The 22,567-nt window shown below is 49.2% G+C and overlaps 1 protein-coding gene across 1 annotated transcript in view; it reads left to right on the top strand.

Moving 5' to 3' along the window:
- The window catches only part of ercc8 (excision repair cross-complementation group 8), a 69,697-nt gene that overhangs the window by 40,441 nt on the left and 6,689 nt on the right, over positions 1–22,567 (top strand). Inside the window, exons 8-11 of the mRNA XM_038790987.1 lie at positions 1,347–1,450; positions 2,553–2,677; positions 5,072–5,269; positions 7,542–7,628. Of these exons, the coding sequence (XP_038646915.1) occupies positions 1,347–1,450; positions 2,553–2,677; positions 5,072–5,269; positions 7,542–7,628 (514 nt within the window). The remainder of the gene's footprint in view (positions 1–1,346; positions 1,451–2,552; positions 2,678–5,071; positions 5,270–7,541; positions 7,629–22,567) is intronic.

Raw genomic sequence — 22,567 nt, 5'->3', positions numbered from 1 at the left:
AGCTCGGTGGCACAGTGGTTAGCATTGCTGCCTCACGGCGCATAGGCCCCATGTTCGATCCCGGCTCTGGGTCACTGTCCGTGTGCAGTTTGCACATTCTCCCCATGTCTGCGTGGGTTTCAGCCCTGTGGTGATGTTCATCACTGTAAATACAAAAGGGGTTAATGTACATACATGTAGAATAGTTAGACACTAGAGGGAGCACCAGAGACATCATACACACACACTCAACCAATACATCAGTTAGATAGGACACGACCAATGGGCACTCACAATACTCTCAGAGGTGACACGACCACAGGAGGGCATTACACCAACTCATATATAAAGGACACCACACACATGATCTGGCTCTTTCCAGTGGAGACAGTCGGAGAGTACAGAGACAAGGTTGATTCAATATCATTCCCACCACGTGGAGTGTAGCAATCTGGTTAGTCAGTCTGAGGAGCTATAGGAGGATTTACAGTCGTGTCGAACCCAAGTTATAATAGTATATATAGTTTAATAAACATGTTGGAGTTGTCTTCACGTCTGATCCTTCCTTTGTCGAGTGCACCACAAGGAAGCCTCTTATGCTACACCTAAATAGCATAACAAGATAAGCCCCACAACCCAAAGATGTGCATGTTAGGTGAATGGCCATGCTAAATTGGCCCTTAATTGGAAAAAAATGAAACGGGGTACCCTATGCTCCAATCCCCCCCACCCCCCCCACCGCCTACCACTATCCCCTTCCACTATGGTAACAGTGGTTAGCACTGTTGCTTGACAGCACCAGGAACCTGGGTTCCAATCCCAGTTTGGGTCACTGTCTGTGCGAAATCTGCACGTTCTCCCCATGTCTGTGTGGGTTTCCTCTGAGTGCTCCGGTTCCCTCCCACAAATCCCGAAAGACGTGCTTGTTGGGTGAATTGGATATACTGAATTCTCCCTCAGTGCACCCGAACAGGCAGCGTAGTGTGGCGACTCACAGTAACTTCATTGCAGTGTTAACGTAAGCGTACTTGCGACACTAATAAAGATTATTATTATTAAATACCCTGGAAAGGAAAAGTATCTGAAAAATATGAACAACAGGTTAAGCAAGCCATTTCATGCTGCTCCATGCAGTGGGAACACAAATGGTATTTTTCACTGACAGGATGCTGTGTCAGTCCAAAAAGGCATTCTGCTCATCACATAATTGAGCAACAATGTGTATGAATTTTACCACCGATGTAATGCCAGGTATGCAGGCTGTATGTCCCAATGATTGGCTGATCGAATCAAAGAGCACATTCCTTTGGTTTTCTGTAATCACACTCACTGCTTCTAAAATATTTTTTGTTCAATTTTCTTCTTAGTGCTGATAGCAAAGTTAGGATCTGGGATGTACGGAAAGCTTCTGGGAGTTTAATTTTGCTCGATCAGCATAATGGTGAAATTGCTAAATCTTCTTCAGAGGCAGGTAATAAACTTGTAAAAAACTTTGCTTGTAAGACATTTGTTCAGTTTCCTGCAAGCCCTTTCTTGATAATTATTTTCCCGCCTCCCACACATCTGGGCTGGAGAGCAGACGGGTAAATATGGCCCATAACTTCCTGTGTTATTCAAAGGGTACCCCAGAGATGAGCTGGGAATCCCTCTAGAAAGTTACGGCAATTGTCCAGACACACTAACTTCCCCTGGATAATTGAACTGGTTGGGAATCATCTGACTGAAGTGATTTACATTGCCAACTTCCCTGATAGTTACACAAAGAGTTTTATCCTGATAGTTACTCTGAAAGAGTTAGAAGAAAAAAAATCGCTTCTAACTATAGAGTCATTATTTAAACACCCAGACCGAGTCTTGCCACACCACATGCACAAACACACACACATACAACCTCCCGCCCTTCCGATTTCCATCCGATCCAACCCTCCCTACTCAGCCGACTCAAGGGGCTGAATATCCTACTACTGTTCATATATTTGCTGATACTTTATAATTAGTTTTCTAATTACTAATCCCTTTTTTCCCCCAGTATTCTTGCTGTGGAAGAATTCCACAGTAAACCCTACTTATTTTTCAAGTTGCTTTATTTCATATTTGAACTTAGTCTTATTTATCTATTCAATCACATGAGGTATCATAACAGAGTCCAGTCTTGTCCTAAACCATGTCCACACACATTCTCTCCAGCAGTGCATCTGGATAATTCTTGTAATGTGACTATTCCTATATATTTTTTATCTTCTGAAAGGCTGAACCCAGTTCAACAATCTCACTTCTTCTCTGGTTGGGATCAGCCAATTAACTAGGGATCAAGTGTGTGACTTCTTTCAGCAAACAAGAAAAAGCTACTGTAAATGCTAGAAATCCAAAGTAAAAATGGAAAATTCTGAAAATGTGCTGTAAATCCATCAGCATCTGAACAGCGGAAAGGCCAGTTAATGGTGCTGACACTCGCAAAGCTTAATATTCAAGAAGCAGCACTAAATTTAAGGAATACCAGCATTTCTATTATCAGTCATTGGTGAAATAACAATATAAATGAATTTTAACCTATTTTGTTTCTTCCTTGACAGCAAATACTGCTCATAATGGACGTGTTAATGGTCTATGCTTTACAAGTGATGGACTCCACCTTTTAACAATTGGCACAGACGATCGCATGAGACTTTGGAATAGTTCCACGGGACAGAATACATTGGTACTTAGACTTTAGCTGAAATTTAATTCAGTGTTCTAGAAAAATACTGTTGGTTGATTAGTAAAGAACACAATTAACTGCTGTTTTATTTAATAATAAATGTTTACAAATTATCAAAAAAATGACAAGAAAACTACAATTTATGAGTTACAGAAAATCTGGAAATACTCAGCAAATCAGCCAGCATCCGAAAGGAAAAAAAGGCAGTTTGTGATATTTTGGTGTGTACTCTTTATCAAAATTGACTGATGGATAAACAAACATTTAAGTACAGGTTATGCCCGGGGGCGGCTGGAGGCCAGGTGAGGCCCGGGGACGGCTGGAGGCCCGGGGGCGGCTGGAGGCCAGGTGAAGCCCGGGGGCGGCTGGAGGCCTGGGGACGGCTGGAGGCCCGGGGGCGGCTGGAGGCCAGGCGAAGCCCGGGGGCGGCTGGAGGCCAGGTGAGGCCCGGGGGCGGCTGGAGGCCAGGTGAGGCCCAGGGGCGGCTGGAGGCCAGGTGAGGCCCGGGGGCGGCTGGAGGCCAGGTGAGGCCCGGGGGCGGCTGGAGGCCAGGTGAGGCCCGGGGACGGCTGGAGGCCCGGGGGCGGCTGGAGGCCAGGCGAAGCCCGGGGACGGCTGGAGGCCCGGGGGCGGCTGGAGGCCAGGCGAAGCCCGGGGGCGGCTGGAGGCCAGGCGAGGCCCGGGGGCGGCTGGAGGCCAGGTGTGGCCCGGGAGCAGCTGGAGGCCAGGTGAGACCTGGAGGCCAGGTGAGACCCGGGGGCGGCTGGAGGCCAGGTGAGACCCGGGGGCGGCTGGAGGCCAGGTGAGACCCGGGGGCGGCTGGAGGCCAGGTGAGACCCGGGGCGGCTGGAGGCCAGGTGAGGCCCGGGGACGGCTGGAGGCCCGGGGGCGGCTGGAGGCCAGGCGAAGCCCGGGGGCGGCTGGAGGCCAGGCGAAGCCCGGGGGCGGCTGGAGGCCAGGCGAGGCCCGGGGGTGGCTGGAGGCCCGGGGGCGGCTGGAGGCCAGGTGAGACCTGGGGGCGGCTGGAGGCCAGGTGAGACCCGGGGCGGCTGGAGGCCAGGTGAGACCCGGGGCGGCTGGAGGCCAGGTGAGACCCGGGGCGGCTGGAGGCCAGGTGAAGCCCGGGGACGGCTGGAGGCCAGGTGTGGCCCGTGCGCGGCTGGAGGCCAGGTGTGGCCCGGGGGCGGCTGGAGGCCAGGTGTGGTCCGGGAGCGGCTGGAGGCCAGGGAGAGGCTGGAGGCCAGGTGAGGCCCGGGAGCGGCGTGAGGCCCGGGGACGGCTGGAGGCCCGGGGGCGGCTGGAGGCCAGGCGAAGCCCGGGGGCGGCTGGAGGCCAGGCGAAGCCCGGGGGCGGCTGGAGGCCAGGCGTGATCCGGGAGCGGCTGGAGGCCAGGTAAGGCCCTGCGGCGGCTGGAGGGCCAGGTGTGGCCCGGGAGCGGCTGGAGGCCAGGTGTGGCCCGAGAGCAGCTGGAGGCCAGGTGTGATCCGGGAGCGGCTGGAGGCCAGGTAAGGCCCTGCGGCGGCTGGAGGGCCAGGTAAGGCCCGGGAGCAGCTGGAGGCCTGGAAGGTCTGCCAAACAAGAGGACGGTCCGGCTGCTACCACTTCTGAAGTAGTGCCCAAACCTCGTTGGGAATGTGTCAAGTCTCTGTTTGTGTGTGTGCGTGCTTGCATGTGTGTTTATGAGGGTGCCTATGGGTCATTTTTGTGTGAGAGCATGAACTTGCAGAGAGCTGGAAACACACCATGCCTTCCATTTCTTTCCTCTGCAAACACCTATCCAAAAAGAAGGTCAGGAAGGGAGGGAATCCAAAGCTGAATCTGGCCCATACTTTTGTATGAATTCTGCCAAAGCCAGCATTGAGTATGCGCCACCAGAGACGAATGTATGGTGATTGTTAGTTAAACACAGCTCCTTAATTGAGGCCTGGTTCCCACCCCTTCCTTGGTGACCCTGAGGCCTAGTCTGCCTCTCCTGCTGCAGTTCATATGGTGTCGGAACATCCACAGTGCTGTTCGGGAGAAAGCGACAGTGAAGGAGCGACGATATATTTCCAAGACAGAATGGTAACTGGCTTGGAGGGGATCTTCCTGTATCATGTTATGTTAGTTTACCAACATTCTCCTAACACTATTCTAACTGAAGGTTATGTACGTGACATGTTAATCTCTTGTTTCTCCTCCAGAGACACTGCTTGGCCAAGTGAGTGTTCCCAGCATATTCTGGTTTCATTACCTGTGTTCCAGCATCTATATTAATTTGCTTTTTATTTACCTAGCACTGTTTCACCAGTAAATCTATGATTTCGTCTAATTTAGGATAATGAAAATAGCGAAGTTGTATGAACAAAGAGAGTTGAAAACTAAGACATAATTATAATGATTTGACACTTGCAGGTAAATTACGGAAGAGTGTCCAATGAAAGCCGAAAAGGTCTCAAGTTTACAGTGTCCAGTGGCTGCAGTGCAGATTTTGCCTTTGTTCCTGTTGATAGTTGTATTGCCATGTATGACATCTACTCTGGACAGCTGCTGACTGAACTCAGGGGACATTATAATTATGTAAACTGCTGCACGTTCCAGTCTGACTTCCAAGTAAGTAAACTACTTAACGTGTATTCTATTTGCAATAGATTAAAGATCTGCAGCTAACCACTGAAATTAAACTTCAATCATGCAGTGACAGATATATTGCTAATATTTCTAGAAATGTCTAACTTAAATCTCCACATTTTTCATTTATGTGGAGGTTTTGTTTCCAACCCATGAGAGATTATTGAGACCCATTTCCTGTTCCCTCGAACTTATTTCCATGACACTGCTGATCACCCAACTTCCCCTCCTGGCTTCAATTATAGCCAAAAGCATTAATGGTCCCCTCCCTTCAGGTGTTGTCCCCTTTTCTCTAAATCTGCTGTTGTCACCCCTTTCTTCAACAATCCAATCTTTACCCCATCCCTCGTCCCTGCAAACTGCCCCTCTTTCCTCTCCAAATTCGTTGAATGCGTTCTTGCTTCAAAAATCCATTTCCTTCTTTTGTGGAACTCCATGTTTGAATCCTTCCAGTCAGGTTTGCTGCTACATTACGGAAATGGCTCTTATCAAAGTCACAAGTGCCATCGTATGTGACTGTAACAAAGTTGAACTATTTCTCCTTAACCTTCTCAATCTGTCTGCAGTCTTTGACACAGTTGGCCACCCCATCTTCCTTCAACACTTCACCATTATCTAGCTGGCTGAGGCTGCTCTCAACCTATCTACCTAATCATAGCCAGAGCTTCATAGCAATAGCTTTGCTTCCCCTCCAGCACCGTAACCTCCGGTGCCCCCTCATATCGACATGCTGCTCCTTGGCGACAACACCCAAACACACAGGGTTATTATGTATGCTGGCAACACCCAGCTGTACCTCTCCAACACATCTCTCAACTTCATCACTGGTGCTGAATTATTGGACTGCTCATCTAACCATCCAGTCCTGGATGAGTAGAAATTTCCTCCAAATAAGTATTGGAAGACAGATGCCATTGTTTTTGATCCTGCTCCAAATTCCATTCCTTAGCTGACAATTCCATTCCTCCAACTGGCAAGATTCTTAGACATAGATACCTAGAAAATAGGAGCAGGGGGAGGCCATCCACTATTTCTAGAGCCACTTCCTTGAATATTCTTGAGATGTAGATTACCAGGCACTGGGGATTAATCAGCCTTCAATCCCATCAATTTCCTCAACACCATTTCTCTACTAAGCCAGTCTGTTTGCAATCTTGGTATCTTATTGGACAAACCACACATTTGCACTATCAAGACCACCTACTTCCAGCTCTGTAACATTGCCCAACCTCACCCCTGTTTCAGCTCATCTGCTACTGAAACCAGTGTTCAGGCCTTGGGTGTGTCCAGACTTTTTTTTTTTCTTCTTTAAGTTTAGAGTACCCAATTCATTTTTTCCAATTAAGGGGCAATTTAGCTTGGCCAATCCACCAACCCTGTACATCTTTGGATTGTGGGGGCAAAACCCACACAAACACGGGGATAATGTGCAAACTCCAACCGGGATTGAACCTGGGTCCTTGGTGCTGTGAGGCAGCAGTGCTAACCACTGCACCACCATGCTGCCCTCCTAGGTGTGTCCAGACTTGACCATCCCAGCACACTCCTGGCTGATCTCCCAAATTCTCCATCTGTAAACTTGAGGTCATCGAAAACTCAGTTGCCCATGTCTTAGCCTGCATCAAGTCCCATTCCACATCATCCTTGTTCTCGCCGACTAACACTGGCAGCCAGACAGGCAATATCTTGATTTTAACATTCTTACCCTTGTTTTCCAATCCCTCCATGGCCTCACCCCTCCTTTTCTCAAATCCCCTCCAAGCCTGCAACCCTCCTAGATACCTGTGCTCATATAATTCTGGATTCTTGAGCATCCACCATTGGTAGCCATGCCAAGACCTTAAGCTAAAGAATTCTCTCCCTACACCTCTCCAACTTGCTTCCCTCTTTAAACACACTCCTTAAAACCTATCGCTTTAATCAAGTTTTGGTGATTTGACCGAATATCTCCTTATATGGCACAGTTTCATTTTTGTTTATGATGCTCCTAAAAACTGCCTTTGATCATTTTAATATGTGAAAGTAGCTGTATCTATATAAATTGTTGACATTCCAGTTATTTTGTGCATGGAGCAAAGATGATGAAACAAGAACTTTGAATTCAAGTTGTTGCTCGGTTTATTTTTTTCCTTCATAAAATGCCTTTTGTTAGGAGGGAATTGGGAATTTATCACTCATTGAAAGCCAGCTGTATTAAGAGCTGGTCTGTCAACACATGCAGAAATGTGTTTTAAATATAATTTTCTCTTTGCAGGAACTTTATAGTGGTGGCAGTGATGTTAACATTTTAGCATGGATTCCAGATCTTGGTCGAACAGGTGCAGAAAATGAACCTAAGGGGGTAAGAGAAAAAAATTATACAGCATATTTTACTTCCATAAGATATAACTGCCGTTCTTTATATGGCACTTTAATATCGCTACCGTCAAATCACAGAAAGAAGCATTTTCACCATCACGGGCTGGATTCTCCGCTGGCTGATTCTCCGTTGCGACGGCAGTGCACCCACACCCGGGATTTCCTGACGGCATGGGGTTGCCCACAATGGGAAATTCCATTGGCCGGCTGGCGGGATGGAGAATGCCACCCTATATGAGTGGTCTCCCCATTCTGGACCAATTCAAATTAAATCCCATTGCCATACTCTCTCCCAAAATACTTCAAATATTTCCCCAATTTTCTCAAAATATGCAATAGTCACTGTATCAACTATTCCATGCTCCATATAACGATATTACTTTTACAATCTCTTCAGCCGCTTTGTGATAATTCTGATTTGATGAATCCCCTCGTCACTGATTCCTCAGCTGAAGAAAAAAGGGTGGCATATGGCGCAGTGGCTAGCAGTGGGATTACTGCGCTGAGGACCTGGGTTTGAATCCCGGCCCTGGGCCACTGTCCGTGTGGACTTTGCACATTCTCACTGTGTCTGCGTGGGTTTCACCCTCACAACCCAAAGATGCGCAGGTTAGGTGGATTGGCCACACTAAATTGCCCCTTAATTGGAAAAATAATAATAATTGGGTACTCTAAATTTATTTATTTTTAAACTGAAGAAAATAGACATAATAATATTGAGAAATATTTGTAAAATCTATTCACGGTTCCAGTAGAAATAGTCCCACTATCTCAAATTTCTCCTTAGGACTATAGTTTCCTCTCCTTCTGTCTCCCTGGCAACACTTTTGCACATTCCGTTTGTCTTTAATATCCCTTCTATACAAAATAGAAGTAGGTTATCCTCGAGCCAGCTCCGCCTTTCAATAAGATCATGTTTGATTTTTTTTGTGTGTGTTTCAAATTCTACATTCCCATCTACCCCCAATAACCTTTGATTCCCTTGTATACTTATCGACCCCCACCTTAAAAATATCCAATGACCCCGCCTCCAACACTTTCTGTGGCAGTGTCGTGGAAATCATAATAAAGACAAATTCCTCGAGGTTCGATTTAAGGAAATTTATTTACACAAGTATATTTGCGGAGAGAGAGTGTTCCAGCTGCAAAAGCTAGTGCACTGTGTTGCTCATTCTGGGTGAGTGTGCTTAACACTCAATTTGGCTCTGTTTCGTTACTTAGCTCTGGAGTCGCCAGGTATCGTTAAGATACCGCCACAAGTTTCAAGGTCAAGTTCAAAGCAATAAAACCATACACCAATTAGTAAGTTCAAACAACTGAGTTTATTATAATACAATTATAATACTACCCATGCACACGCTAAGAGGATTAAACTATTCCTAACACTAAATAAACCAATACTTATCTCAAAGGGAACTGCCGGATCAGGGGACAAGGCCTCTTGCTCTGCTCTGGTCTGCAGACTTCAGGTTGGTATGGGTTAAAAAGGGGTCAGGTAGCGATCTCTGGTAACGATCGTTGTGAGACACTTACTTGCTGGCGCTGCTGTCCCAAACATCTCATCTCTCTCTCGTTCAAGGTCTTCTTTGGCAAAAGCTGGTCGAGATGCTGGTCCAGAAGGGAGGGCTGGTTAAGAAGAACGAACTAAATGTGGGACCTGTCTGTTATAGGTCCTAAGGCTTCGCGCCCTTTTGGGCGGACCCTTTTCCTGCTGGGAATCGATTGGGTCTCTTCCCAATCGATTTGTTTGAATCTCCCCAATACTGAGGCTATCTCTCGGCTACTGGGCGGGCGTTCAGGTGCTTTGTTTTCGAACCCCGCTGGTGCTGGGGTGTCTGGTTTCCCATACACTGTTGCAATCACTTCTCTATTTGTGTCCATTGTCCCTGGGATCGTTCCATTGCTATGTTAACTATCCCGGAGATTGCCTCATTAGTATGCGGAATGTTCGTTTCGGTGCTGTCTGCTCGCTTAGCAGACAGAATACACATTGGCTTGGTGCTGCAAACATTGTCCATTTTAACCTGCAAGCTTTGCGTTCCTCCATTTTGTATTGAGGGATTGGCCAACTTCGGTGGCTACAACTGCACTCTGAGATTCGATTGAAGAATGCATACCTTTACAGTCTGAAATAACAGCTTGAAGTAAACAGGCATGTTTATATTAAATAGGCCGTGGAAAGTACGTACGATGAAATACGTAGTACGTATGTTCTTGCCCCTGGCTAAAAACAACTCGAGTACATATTTTGTTATCTTTCGGAGGACAGTGTGTTTTCATAATAAGGCCGAGACCTGAATATTAAGCAGTATTTCATTTATGTTACCTGACCTACTTATTTTCATTCAAAAGCAGTGTTGAACTATAGTCAATCATTTCCCAGCATGCTACTATGTTGGTTTATGTTAATTTTCCTTCCACAATTCCCTCCTTGTTGATCTTTTGATCAACACCTTTTTAGTAAATTATCGTGTCCTCCGTGGAGAAGGGTGCTTTACAATTTAAAAGGAACGGACGTATGACAGTTCCCTGTGTGTTATGAGCCTGGTAGCAAGGTGGCTAGGGCTGTTCCCGTGTTCGTACAATAACAATATATTGCGCAACATTAAAAGAGTAACCATACGACAATCAAGATTACAATGGTGATTATAATCCAGAACACAATCCTCTGTCTTGACGATCCTAACCACCCAAAGCAAAAGTCCCATCCCTCATTTTCATGTAATCTTGTCACGTCTCTACGAATGTGATCCACCAGATTATCAATTTTTTCTGAGTTATCAGCCATGTATGTGCAACAGTCACTTCCACCCTATCCCCATAACCCAATATCCCCTCCTAACCTTTTTGGTCACTAAGGGCAATCTATCATGGCCAATACACCTAACCTGCACGCTTTTTGGACTGTGGGAAGAAACCGGAGCACCCGGAGGTAACCCACGCACACACGGGGAGAACGTACAGACTCCGCACAGACAGTGACCCAGCGGGGAATCGAACCTGGGACCCTGGCGCTGTGAAGCCACAGTGCTATCCACTTGTGCTACCGTGCTGCCCGACTGCACAAATACAACTGCCAGAATATCAAGAACAGCAGAAAATGACTAAAAGGTTAATCAGGAGATAAAATTAAGAGTATAAGAGGCAGCTAGCTGGAAATGTAAAAATGGAATCGAGTTTCTATAGGCATTTAAAAAAGAAACAAATAAATAAATAGATTGATTCTTGGTTCTCTAAAGAGTGACAATGGGGAGTTAAGAGGAAATAATAAGTAAATGGCAAATGAAATTAGAAAATATTTTTCTGATGTCTACACTATAGAGGATACAAAAACCATTCCTGAAATGTCTGTAAATCATGAGGTAGAAGGGAGAGGGGAGTTGGTGGAATTACAATCACGAAGGAAGGTGTATATAGAACATGCTGATGGGAGCCACAGGCTGGAAAGTCTCTGGTTCCTGTCGGACTTCAAACTAGGGTCTTAAAAGAGGTGGCTAGGGCAGCACAGTGGCGCAATTAGTTAGTACTGTTGCCTCACGACGCCGAGGTCCCAGGTTCAATCCCGGCTCTGGGTCACTGTCCGTGTGGAGTTTGCACATTCTCCCTGTGTTTGCGTGAGTTTCACCCCCACAAGCCAAAAGATTTGCAGGGTAGGTGGATTGACCTCGCTAAATTGCCCCTTAATTGGAAACTCTAAATTTATTTTTTAAAAGGTGGCTAACGATGTAATGTATTGGTGTTAATTTTCCGAACTTCGCTAGATTCAGACTGGACAGTAGCAAACATAACCCCATTATTGAAGGGAGAGAGGAAGAAAACAGGAAACATTTGGTCAGTTAGCTTGAAAGTTGTCATGGCAAAGGTGTTAGAATCAATCATTAAGGAGGTTATAGCTGGAAACTCAAGGTAATCAAGAGGAGTTGGCACGGTTTTGTGAAAGGGAAATCATGTTTACCCAATTTATTGGAGTTCTTTGAAGGATTAACATGTGCTGTGGATAAAGGATAGCTTGTAAACATACTGTACTTGGAATCCTAGAAGGCATTTGACAAGGTACCGCATCAAATGCTATTGCAGAAAATAATAGGTCATGGTGTAGGGGGTAACATATTAGCACGGACAGAATATTATTTTACTAACAGAAAACGGAGTATGCATAAATAAGTATTTTCTGATTGGCAGGATGTGATGAGTGGAATCCTGCAGGGGTCTGTGCTGGGGCCTCAACTTTTTACAATTTTTTCCATGACTCAAATGAAGGGAGCGAAGGCACGGTGGCTAAATTTGCAGATGACACAAGGTTGCGAAGACGGCAGAAGGGGGTTGCAGACAAATGTAGATAGGTTGAGTGAGTGGACACAAATCTGAGAGATGGAGTATAATGTGGGAAAATGGGAAGTTGTTCACTTTGACAGGAAGAATAAAGAAACAGTGGGCACGATTTAACAGAAAAGTTTCTAAGTGTAATTTCAGGCGAATTGGGCTGTGAGTTTCTCCCTGGCTGTGAAGGCGAGTTCCCCACGATTATCTAACCACACATTTTTTCGGGCCCTGGAGAGTTTCTCTCTGGGCTAGCCCACACTTAGAATTTATTCCATCACTGGGGAGCTGAACCCACTGGCCAGACTGGCTCCTCCGAGATCGGCCACCATTTTAAAAGTGTGCCCCGATATGAAATGAAATGAAATGAAAATCACTTATTGTCACGAGTAGGCTTCAATGAAGTTACTGTGAAAAGCCCCTAGTCGCCACATTCCGACGCCTGTCCGGGGAGGCTGGTATGGGAATCGAACCGTGCTGCTGGCCTGCTTTAAAAGCCAGCGATTTAGCCTGGTGAGCTAAACCAGCCCCTTATCCAAGTCAGCTCGAGGTTCCACTACAATCTCCACCCACGGGAAACGTCATCACCCATACACATGGGTATTACCCCACACTCCCCCAAGTGAGGACTCCCGACTATGGGGTCCATTGTTTCGAAGCTATTTCAAGCTCCCAAATCAGAGCTGTGTAATCAAATTTCTTCACACTTACCTGTGAAGTGCAGACTCGATGGGCCGAATGTCCTCCTTCTGCACTGTATGTTCTATGTATGCTTTCCTTAACTTCTTTAGTTAACCACAGATGGTGGATCTTCCCCTTATTTTTCTTTAGTAAGAAGTCTTACAACACCAGGTTAAAGTCCAACAGGTTTGTTTCAAACACGAGCTTTCGGAGCGCAGCTCCTTCTTCAGGTGACTGGAGAGGTATCCTTTTTATTTTTCTTTAGAATAGGAATATACTTCTGAGTATTCTGAAGTATGCCATACCTAAAGAGCAAGCGGTACAAGGGCCTAACCAATGTTCTGTATCACTACTTTCCCCTTCTACTCTGCTGCAGTGTATAAAATGGGACATTCTGTTGCTATCTTTTATGGCTTTACCTGCCTGAAAACCCTCCAAGGAGTAATGGTGAAGAAATTTAAGTAGCAATGCACAGGTTTGCAGTGGTTCCCAAGGAAGTGGTGCCATGCAACCATTTTCCCTCTATGTATTAGAACATCTGCATGTCTCAATTCATCCATGTCCTTCAGTGTCTTTCCATTACGTGGATTCTATCATTTGGTGTTTACTGACTTAAACTGCAGTAAATTCACATTAAATTACTTCTGTCGTCTATGTGCACTATTTACCAGCCTATTAATGTTGTCCTGAATTCTTTTCATTCTTGCTCACTGTATGCTAAACTTAGTATTTCTGTATCATTTGCACATTTGGAGATTGTGTTCCATACACCCTAGTCCAGATCATAGGTATATAGAGAACGAAAGATGTCTAAGCATCGGCATCTATGGGTTGTGGCTTCCAAGCCTTCTCCACTTTGGGGAACTTTAACTGTTTGTTTCTATCATTATTGCTACATTTCCTTTCATCAATATGTTTGAATTAGAGCCCTCGCATCAGTCAGGGAACGTTTGGGTGGTGCCAAAAGAGACTGCAACTGTTTTAATGAAAAAATATTGAAATATTATATTCATTCAAATTATGAGAAGTTCAATTAACAGTTTTCGAAAATGATGTATTTCTTTTGGTGACCTACAGGGTAAAAAGATTGCTTAATTCTGCTCTCAGCTAAATGGTCGAGTCAGTGTTTGCTCAATTTGCTCAGCCAGAGAAGTAGTTGCAATGTTACAAATTACACTTGTTGCACCAAGGTTAGCAAAAGGAAAAATCAGTAAGCCAAAATTTGTTCTCGTGACTCTAATCCAAAAGTTCTGCTGGCAGTGACATACCTGAATATCAGTTGAGATTAGGATCAGAGTCAACTGTGATGCACGTTAAATAGTCTGCAAATATTGTCTAATTTCCAGTTGGAAATTTTGGAGTAGGTGATGACCATTTGGCTATTGTTTCTAAGCTATTTCAAGCTCTCAAATCAGAGCTGTGTAATCCAATTTCTTCACACTTGCCTGACTAGTTACACTTACCAATCATGTGCCACACAGAACTATCTTTTCTAACAGAAGTTTTCAAATTGAAGTAACTCCCAGCTTTAAAAAAAAAATTTAGTGTCCTCAATTCATTTTTTCCAATTAAGGGGCAATTTAGCGGGGTCAATCCACCTATCCTGCACATCTTTGGGTTGTGGGGGCGAAACCCACGCAAACACGGGGAGAATGTGCAAACTCCACACGGACAGTGACCCAGAGCCGGGATCGAACCTGAGACCTCGGCGCCATGAGGCTGCAGGGCTAGCCCACTGCGCCACGGTGCTGCCCTACTCCCAGCTATTTCTTGCTCTTTTACTCTGATCTGCATCTGAAAATACTCTTAAATTAAAAAGAGAAGTGAAGTAAACATCAATCTAGTTAATTTCTCAGTCCCAGCAACCTTAATCTTCGGTCCCATGTTCGATTCCCTGCGGGGTCACTGTCTGTGCTGAGTCTGCATGTTCTCCCCGTGTCTGCGTGGGTTTCCTCCCACAGTCCAAAGACATGCAGGTTAGGTGGATTGGCCACGCTAAATTACCCTTCATGACCAAAAAGGTTAGATGGGGTTATTGGGTTCGGGGGATAGGGTGGAAGTGAGGGTTTAAGTGGGTCGGTGCAGGCTCGATGGGCCGAATGGCCTCCTTCTGCACTGTATGTTCTATGTTCACCAGTACAATATAGTATCCAAGAATCTGACTTTGATTATTCTGACTTGGAAATATATTGCCGTTCCTTTACTGTCACCTGGTTAGAATCCTCGAACTGTCTTCCGAACAACACCATGGATGTACCTAATAATAATAATAATCGCTTATTGTCACGAGTAGGCTTCAATGAAGTTAATGTGAAAAGCCCCGAGTCGCCACATTCCGGCGCCTGTTCGGGGAGGCTGGTATGGGAATTGAACCCACGCTGCTGGCATTGTTTTGTATTACAAGACAGCTATTTAGCCCACTGTGCAAAACCAGCCCCCATGCTAAAGCAGCCCTACACTACATGGTCTGCAGCAGTTCAAGAAGGTAGCTCACCCCCACCTTCTCGAGGGCAATTAGGGATGAATAGTAAATGCTGGCCTAACCAGCGAGTCCACACGTGAAAGATTTTTAAAATTATCTATCCAGTTTTTCATCTGCGTTTTACCAATCTAAAACAGAATAGCACCATGGGTTCAAGCCCTGTTCCAGAAGCTCAAACATATAATCCAGGCTTGCAACCTTTCTGATAATTTCAGAAAGATGAATGGCACGATTGAACAGCATCATCGTGCCGACTTGGTGAGGTGACGAGACCGCTAAATTTCACAAGAGGCCTCTCGTGACATTTATGACGCTCGTAACACTTCGTGAGATCTCACGAGACGCTGCAGTCCAGATCTCGCCCTCACTGGGCGAGATCCAATTTTACATATTTATGTAAGCCATTAGGCTCTTTAAGTATGTCGGCGCCCGATTCTCCTGGCACCCAGGACCTGATCGTCGCATCTCGGTGACCGCGCCATGGTGCCATTTAGCACTGGTCCACACAAATGTGGACCAGGCATAACACCACCTGGGGCGGGGGTCTCCCAGGCAATTAATGACTCCCGGGTGGTTGGGCTCTGGGCAGGGTGGTACCGTGGCACGCCTGCCATCCAGGTGCCCTGGCAGTGCCAAAGTGCCCATGCCAGGGATCAGGACCTGTGGTGCCCTGCCCCTATGAGGTGGGAGTCAGGTGGGCCCTAAAAGGCAAGTTGGGGGAGTTCGATGGCCTCGGTGGGGAGTTCAAGCGGTGTCGAAAGATCAGGGCGGCATTTAAAAATGGCGCCCCAATCTCTTCCTGCACTGACGAGCTGAGCTCATCTATGCAGGAATTGAGGTAAATGCAGCCTCGGCTGGACGCTCCTTGCCAAGGCCAAAAAAAAGAATCCCATTTGATCGTGGGGTCATTCTCGGTGCTGAAGGTGCCGAGAAACACCCTGCTATTCACACTCAAAACTGTACTCTGTGGCACAAAAACAAACTGAATTTTTTTTAAAGTTGAGGTTTTCAAGAAAGAAACAATTACTGAACAAAAGTACAGCAATGTCCTAACAATAGATTATTAAATTAGACTAAGTGGAAAAAGAACACACTGATGTGGGTGAGTGGGTGCATCTGTATGTGTTGGTGTTTGATGCGAAGAGTAAGTGAGACTGGGCATAAGACAGACTCTCACTCCCCCCCACTGCCTTTTGCTCACTCACTCATTCTATCACTCCATCGCACACAGATACTCACTTACTACCTCCCATCCCCTCACACACACACACACACACAGACTCTCTCCCACCCTCTCGCTCCCCCCCACACACACACACTCTCCCTCTCTATCTCTCTCTCTCACTCACTCCCCATCTCCTCCGCCCGCTCATGCTCTCTCTCCCTCTCTCACTCACTCACTCACTCTCTCCCCTCCCCTGCCCGCTTGCTCACTCACTAGCTCACTCACTCACTCCCCCGCATGCTCTCTCTCTCTCACTCACTCACTCACTCACTCACTCACTGCACCTCTCCCCATCTCCCTTACCCACTCTCTGTCTCTCTGACTCTGTCTCTCTCTCTCTCTCAGACACACACACACACTCAGTCAATGTGGTATTGTTACTGGTCTAGTAATCCAGAGACCCAGGGTAATGTTTTGGGGACCCAGATTAGAATCCCACCATGACAGATGGTGACAGTTGAATTAAATAAGAATTTGAAATTAAAAGTCTAAATGATGATCATGAAACCATTGTTGATTGTCATAAAAACTTACCTGGTTTACGAATGTCCTTCAGGGAAGGAAATCTGCCATCCTTAACTGGTCAGGCCAATCTGTGACTCCAGGCCCAAAGCAATGTTATTGACTCTTAAATGCCCTCAAGGATGGGCATTAAAGGCCACTTCCGGTTGCGGCTATGCGGAGCTAAGCCGCCCGTTCGGCAGCTCCCGCTACTTAAGGACTTTTGGGCCGATTTGAGGGCCCCAAATGGCGCTGTTTCAATGAATCCCGGTGGGGGAAGGTGTCTAGAGGAGCATTCCCCATAATTTATGGTGCTCACCCGGAGTGGGGCAAAGGAAAAAGCTGCAGCAGCTCCCCAAGAAAAGCGGGGGAAGAAGGACAAAATGGCGGCCGGCGGAACACCCGAGGACTGGTGGAAGTGGGCGCAGGAGCAGCAGGCCTCTCTTCTGCGCTGTTTTGCGGAGCTGAAGGCTGAGCTGCTGGACTCCCTGAATGCGACTACCAACAAGCTGCTTGGGACCCAGGCGGCCCAGGAGGTGTCCATTCAGGAGTTGCAGCAGCAGGCCGCTGAGAGGGCGGGGGAGGCCGTGGTTCTCGTGGGGAAAGTGGAGTTGCACGAGGCACTTCACAAAAAGTGGCAAGGCCGCTTGGAGGAGCTGGACGTTCGCACGAGGCGAACAAATTTGAGGATCCTGGGCCTGGCGGAGGAGCTGGAGGGGTCGGATCTCCCGGCGTATGTGACCACGATGTTGAGCTCGTTGATGGGGGCGGGGTCCTTCCATTTGCCCCTGGAGCTTGAGGGAGCTCACAGAGTGCTGTCCAGGAGGCCTAAGGCAAATGAGCCCCCGAGGGCAGTGCTGGTGCGGTTCCATCGATTCAGCGACCGGGAGTGTGTGCTGTGCTGGGCCAAGAAAGAGAGGAGCAGCAAGTGGGAGAATTCGGTAGTGAGAATCTACCAGGACTGGAGTGCGGAGGTGGCTAAGCGGCGGGCCGGGTTCAACCGGACGAAGGCGGTGCTGCATGCCAAGCAGGTCAGATTTGGAATGCTGCAGCCTGCGCGCCTGTGGGTGACATACAAGGACCGGCACCACTACTTCGCGTCCCCGGAGGAGGCGTGGGCCTTTGTACAGGCGGAGAAGCTGGACTCGAACTAGGGCCTGGGGACACACTATAGCCGTTGCTGTTTTCGCTGTTGCTGTTCTTTAACTTTGATATGTGTGTTTTTTATGCTGGTTTTCTTTTTGCTCTGTTTCCGGGTGGGTCTGTCTGTTGGGTATGGGTGTGGGGTATGTGGGGAATGTTGGGGGTTTGTATTTTATATGTTCTCTTCTGTACAGGGCTGGGGGTTGGGGTGAAACTAGATTTTGGGGAGCTGCGTCAGAAGGGTGGGGTGTGGCAGTGTGAAAGCGCGGGCTTTCCTCTGGTTTCCCGCGCCGCGGGGCGGGGGGGCGGAGCTGGCGGTGGGGGCGTGGCCTCTACTGGTTTTCTTTCCCACGCTGAAGCGGTGCCATGGAGGTGTGGCAAGAGGGAGATGACCCCATGCCGGGAGGGGTTGGGTTTTGGCGGGAACTGCCGTGGTCAGCAGAAGTCGGCTGACTCACGGAAGTACCATGGAGGGTGCGTCGCGGCTAGGAGGGGTCCTAGCCTTGGAGGGAGGGGGGGGGTGGGGGGGGGTGGTTACCGGGTTGCTGCTGGAATGGTCAGGAAGGAGCTGGTGTGGGCCGGGGGGGTAGAGGAGAGGAGTTATCGCCATGGGGAACTGGTCGGGTGGGACGAGCTGGCCTGGGGCGAGCAGCCGATAAGCTATGGCTAGCCGGCGGGGAAGGGGGGCGGGTTGCCCTCTGATCCGGCTGATTACCTGGAACGTGAGGGGGTTGAATGGGCCGGTTAAGAGAACTAGGGTATTTTCTCATATGAAGGGGTTGAAGGCGGACGTGGCTATGCTCCAGGAGACCCACTTGAAGGTGGCGGACCAGGTTCGTCTGAGGAAGGGGTGGGTGGGGCAGGTTTTTCACTCAGGATTGGACGCAAAGAACCGGGGGGTGGCGATTCTGGTGGGGAAGAGGGTGGCGTTCGAGGCGGCTGAGGTGGTGTCGGACAAGGAGGGCAGATATATTATGGTGAAGGGTAGGCTGCAGGGAGAGAAGGTGGTGCTGGTTAATGTATATGCCCCGAATTGGGATGATGCTGGCTTCATGAGGCGCTTGTTGGGCCGCATTCCGGACCTGGAGGCAGGGGGCCTGATCATGGGGGGAGACTTTAACACAGTGCTGGATCCCCCACTGGACCGGTCCAGTTCAAGGACGGGTAGGAGACCGGCGGAGGCCAAAGTACTGAGGGGATTCATGGACCAGATGGGAGGGGTGGATCCCTGGAGGTTTGGGAGATCGAGAGCGCGAGAGTATTCCTTTTTCTCTCATGTCCATAGGGTTTATTCACGAATAGATTTTTTCGTCCTGAGCAGGGAATTGATCTCGAGGGTGCAGGATGCCGAGTATTCGGCCAGAGCGATTTCAGACCATGCTCCACACTGGGTTGATCTGGAGATGGGGGAGGCGCGGGACCAGCGCCCGCTCTGGCGCCTGGATGTGGGGATGCTGGCTGATGAGGAGGTGTGTAGGAGGGTCCGGAGAAGTATTGAGGGGTATCTTGATACCAATGACACGGGGGAGGTCCGGGTGGGGATGGTCTGGGAGGCTCTGAAAGCAGTGATCCGGGGGGAGCTGATCTCCATCCGGGCCCACAGGGAAAGGAGGGAGAGGAAGGAGAGGGAGAGACTGGTGGGGGAGCTCCTGGATGTGGACAGGAGATACGCGGAGGCACCGAAGGAGGGGTTGCTGGGGGAACGGCGTAGTTTGCAGGCCAAATTTGACTTGTTGACCACCAGAAAGGCGGAGACACAGTGGAGGAGGGCGCAGGGCGCGGTATATGAGTATGGGGAGAAGGCGAGCAGGATGTTGGCGCATCAGCTCCGTAGGTGAGATGCTGCTAGGGAAATTGGTGGAGTGACGGATGGGGGTGGGAATGTAGTGCAGAAGGGGACAGAAGTAAATGGGGTCTTTAGGGACTTCTACGAGAAACTGTACCGGTCGGAACCTCCGATGGGGAGCTTCATGAACAGGCTATGTTTCCCAAGGGTTCAAGAGGAGCTGGGGGCGCCGATAGAGTTGGAGGAGCTAGTCAGGGGGATTGGACAAATGCAGTCAGGTAAGGCCCCGGGGCCGGACGGGTTCCCGGTGGAATTTTATAAAAAGTATGCGGATCTGGTGGGCCCCCTGTTGGTGCGAGCCTTCAATGAGGCATGGGAGGGGGGGGGCTTTGCCCCCGACGATGTCGTGGGCACTGATCTCTCTGATCCTAAAGCGGGATAAGGACCCCTTGCAGTGTGGATCATACAGGCCTATCTCGCTCCTCAATGTTGACGCCAAGTTGCTGGCGAAGATCCTGGCCATCAGGATAGAGGATTGTGTGCCAGGGGTGATACACGAAGATCAGACAGGATTTGTCAAGGGACAGCAGCTCAACACGAATGTGCGGAGACTGCTAAATGTTATCATGATGCCGGCAGTGGAGGGGGAGGCAGAGATAGTGGTGGCGCTGGATGCAGAGAAAGCGTTTGATAGAGTTGAGTGGGGGTACCTGTGGGAGGTGCTGGAGCGGTTCGGATTTGGGGAGGGATTCATCAAATGGGTGAGGCTGCTCTACGCGGCTCCGATGGCGAGTGTAGTTACAAATGGAAGGAGATCGGAGTACTTTCGGCTCTACCGTGGGACCAGGCAGGGGTGCCCCCTGTCCCCCTTGCTCTTTGCACTGGCGATTGAACCTCTGGCTATGGCGTTGAGGGAGTCAGGGAGATGGAGGGGTCTGGTGCGGGGTGGGGAGGAACATCGGGTATTGCTGTATGCGGACGACCTGCTGTTGTATGTGGCGGATCCAGAAGGGGGAATGCCGGGGGTGATGGAGCTGTTGGCGGAATTTGGGGGCTTCTCGGGCTATAAGTTAAATTTAGGCAAGAGCGAGGTATTTGTAGTACACCCAGGAGATCAGGAGGAGGGAATTGGGAGGCTCCCGTTTAAGAGGGCAGTGAAGAGTTTCAGATATCTGGGGGTGCAGGTGGCCAGGAGTTGGGGGACTCTCCATAAGCTTAATTTTACCAGGCTGGTGGAGCAGATGGAGGAGGAATTTAAAAGGTGGGACATGGTGCCGCTATCGTTGGCGGGTAGAGTGCAGTCCGTCAAAATGACGGTTCTCCCGAGGTTCTTGTTCCTCTTCCAGCGTTTGCCCATCTTTATCCCTAGGGCCTTTTTTAGAAGGGTGACCAGCAGCATCATGAGCTTTGTTTGGGCGCATGGGACCCCGAGGGTGAAGAGGGTCTTCTTGGAGCGGGGTAGAGATGGGGGGGGGGCTGGCGTTACCCAATCTCTCGGGGTACTACTGGGCGGCCAATGTGTCGATGGTGCGCAAGTGGGGTGATGGAGGGGGAGGGGGCAGCATGGAAACGGATGGAGAGGGCGTCCTGTGGAGATACAAGCCTGGGGGCCCTTGTAACGGCGCCGTGGCCACTCCCTCCTACGAGGTATACCACGAGTCCGGTGGTGGCGGCTACCCTCAAGATTTGGGGGCAGTGGAGGCGACATAGGGGAGAAGTAGGGGGCTCGATGGAGGCTCCGTTAAGGGGGAACCATCGGTTCGTCCCGGGGAACATTGATGGGGATATCAGGGTTGGCACAGAGCGGGCATCAGACAGCTGAGGGACCTGTTTATTGATGGGAGGTTTGCGAGCCTGGGGGAGTTGGAGGAGAAATTTGGGCTCCCCTCGGGGAACATGTTCAGGTATCTGCAAGTAAAGGCATTTGCTAGACGGCAGGTGGAGGGATTCCCTTTGCTTCCCGCGAGGGGGGTGAGTGACAGGGTGCTTTCGGGGGTCTGGGTCGGAGAGGGGAAGATATCTGATATCTACAAGGTTATGCAGGAGGTGGAGGAGGCGTCAGTAGAGGAGCTGAAAACTAAGTGGGAGGGGGAACAGATCGAAGACGGGACATGGGCTGATGCCCTGGAGAGGGTTAATTCTTCCTCCTCGTGTGCACGGCTTAGCCTCATCCAATTCAAGGTGCTGCACCGGGCCCACATGACTGGGACGAGGATGAGTCGGCTCTTTGGGGGCGAAGACAGATGTGTCAGGTGCTCGGGGAGTCCAGCGAACCATGCCCATATGTTCTGGGCATGCCCGGCACTGGAGGAGTTCTGGAAGGGGGTGACGAGGACGGTGTCAAGGGTGGTGGGATCCAGGGTCAAGCCAGGATGGGGACTCGCGATTTTTGGGGTTGGGTTGGAGCTGGGAGTGCAGGAGGCGAAAGAGGCCGGTGTGCTGGCCTTTGCGTCCCTAGTAGCCCGGCGAAGGATTTTGCTACAGTGGAAGGACGCGAGGCCCCCAAGTGTGGAGACCTGGATCAATGACATGGCAGGTTTTATTAAGCTAGAGAAGGTCAAATTCGCCCTGAAAGGATCGGTATAAGGGTTCTTTAGGCGGTGGCAACCTTTCCTCGACTTTCTGGCTCAACGATAGGGTACTGGGACAGTAGCAGCAGCAACCGGGGGGGAAGGGGGAGGGAAAAGGGGGTGGAAGGGGGAGGGAAAAGGGGGTGGAAGGAGGAGGGAAAAGGGGGAGGGAAAAGGTGGGGGGAAGGGGGGAGGGAAACGGTGGGGGGAAGGG

The sequence above is a fragment of the Scyliorhinus canicula genome, chromosome 3 (assembly GCF_902713615.1).
Source record: "Scyliorhinus canicula chromosome 3, sScyCan1.1, whole genome shotgun sequence".
NCBI lineage: Eukaryota > Metazoa > Chordata > Chondrichthyes > Carcharhiniformes > Scyliorhinidae > Scyliorhinus > Scyliorhinus canicula.
Note: the sequence above shows the minus strand (reverse complement) of the source record. Positions and strands in the feature narration are given on the sequence as shown.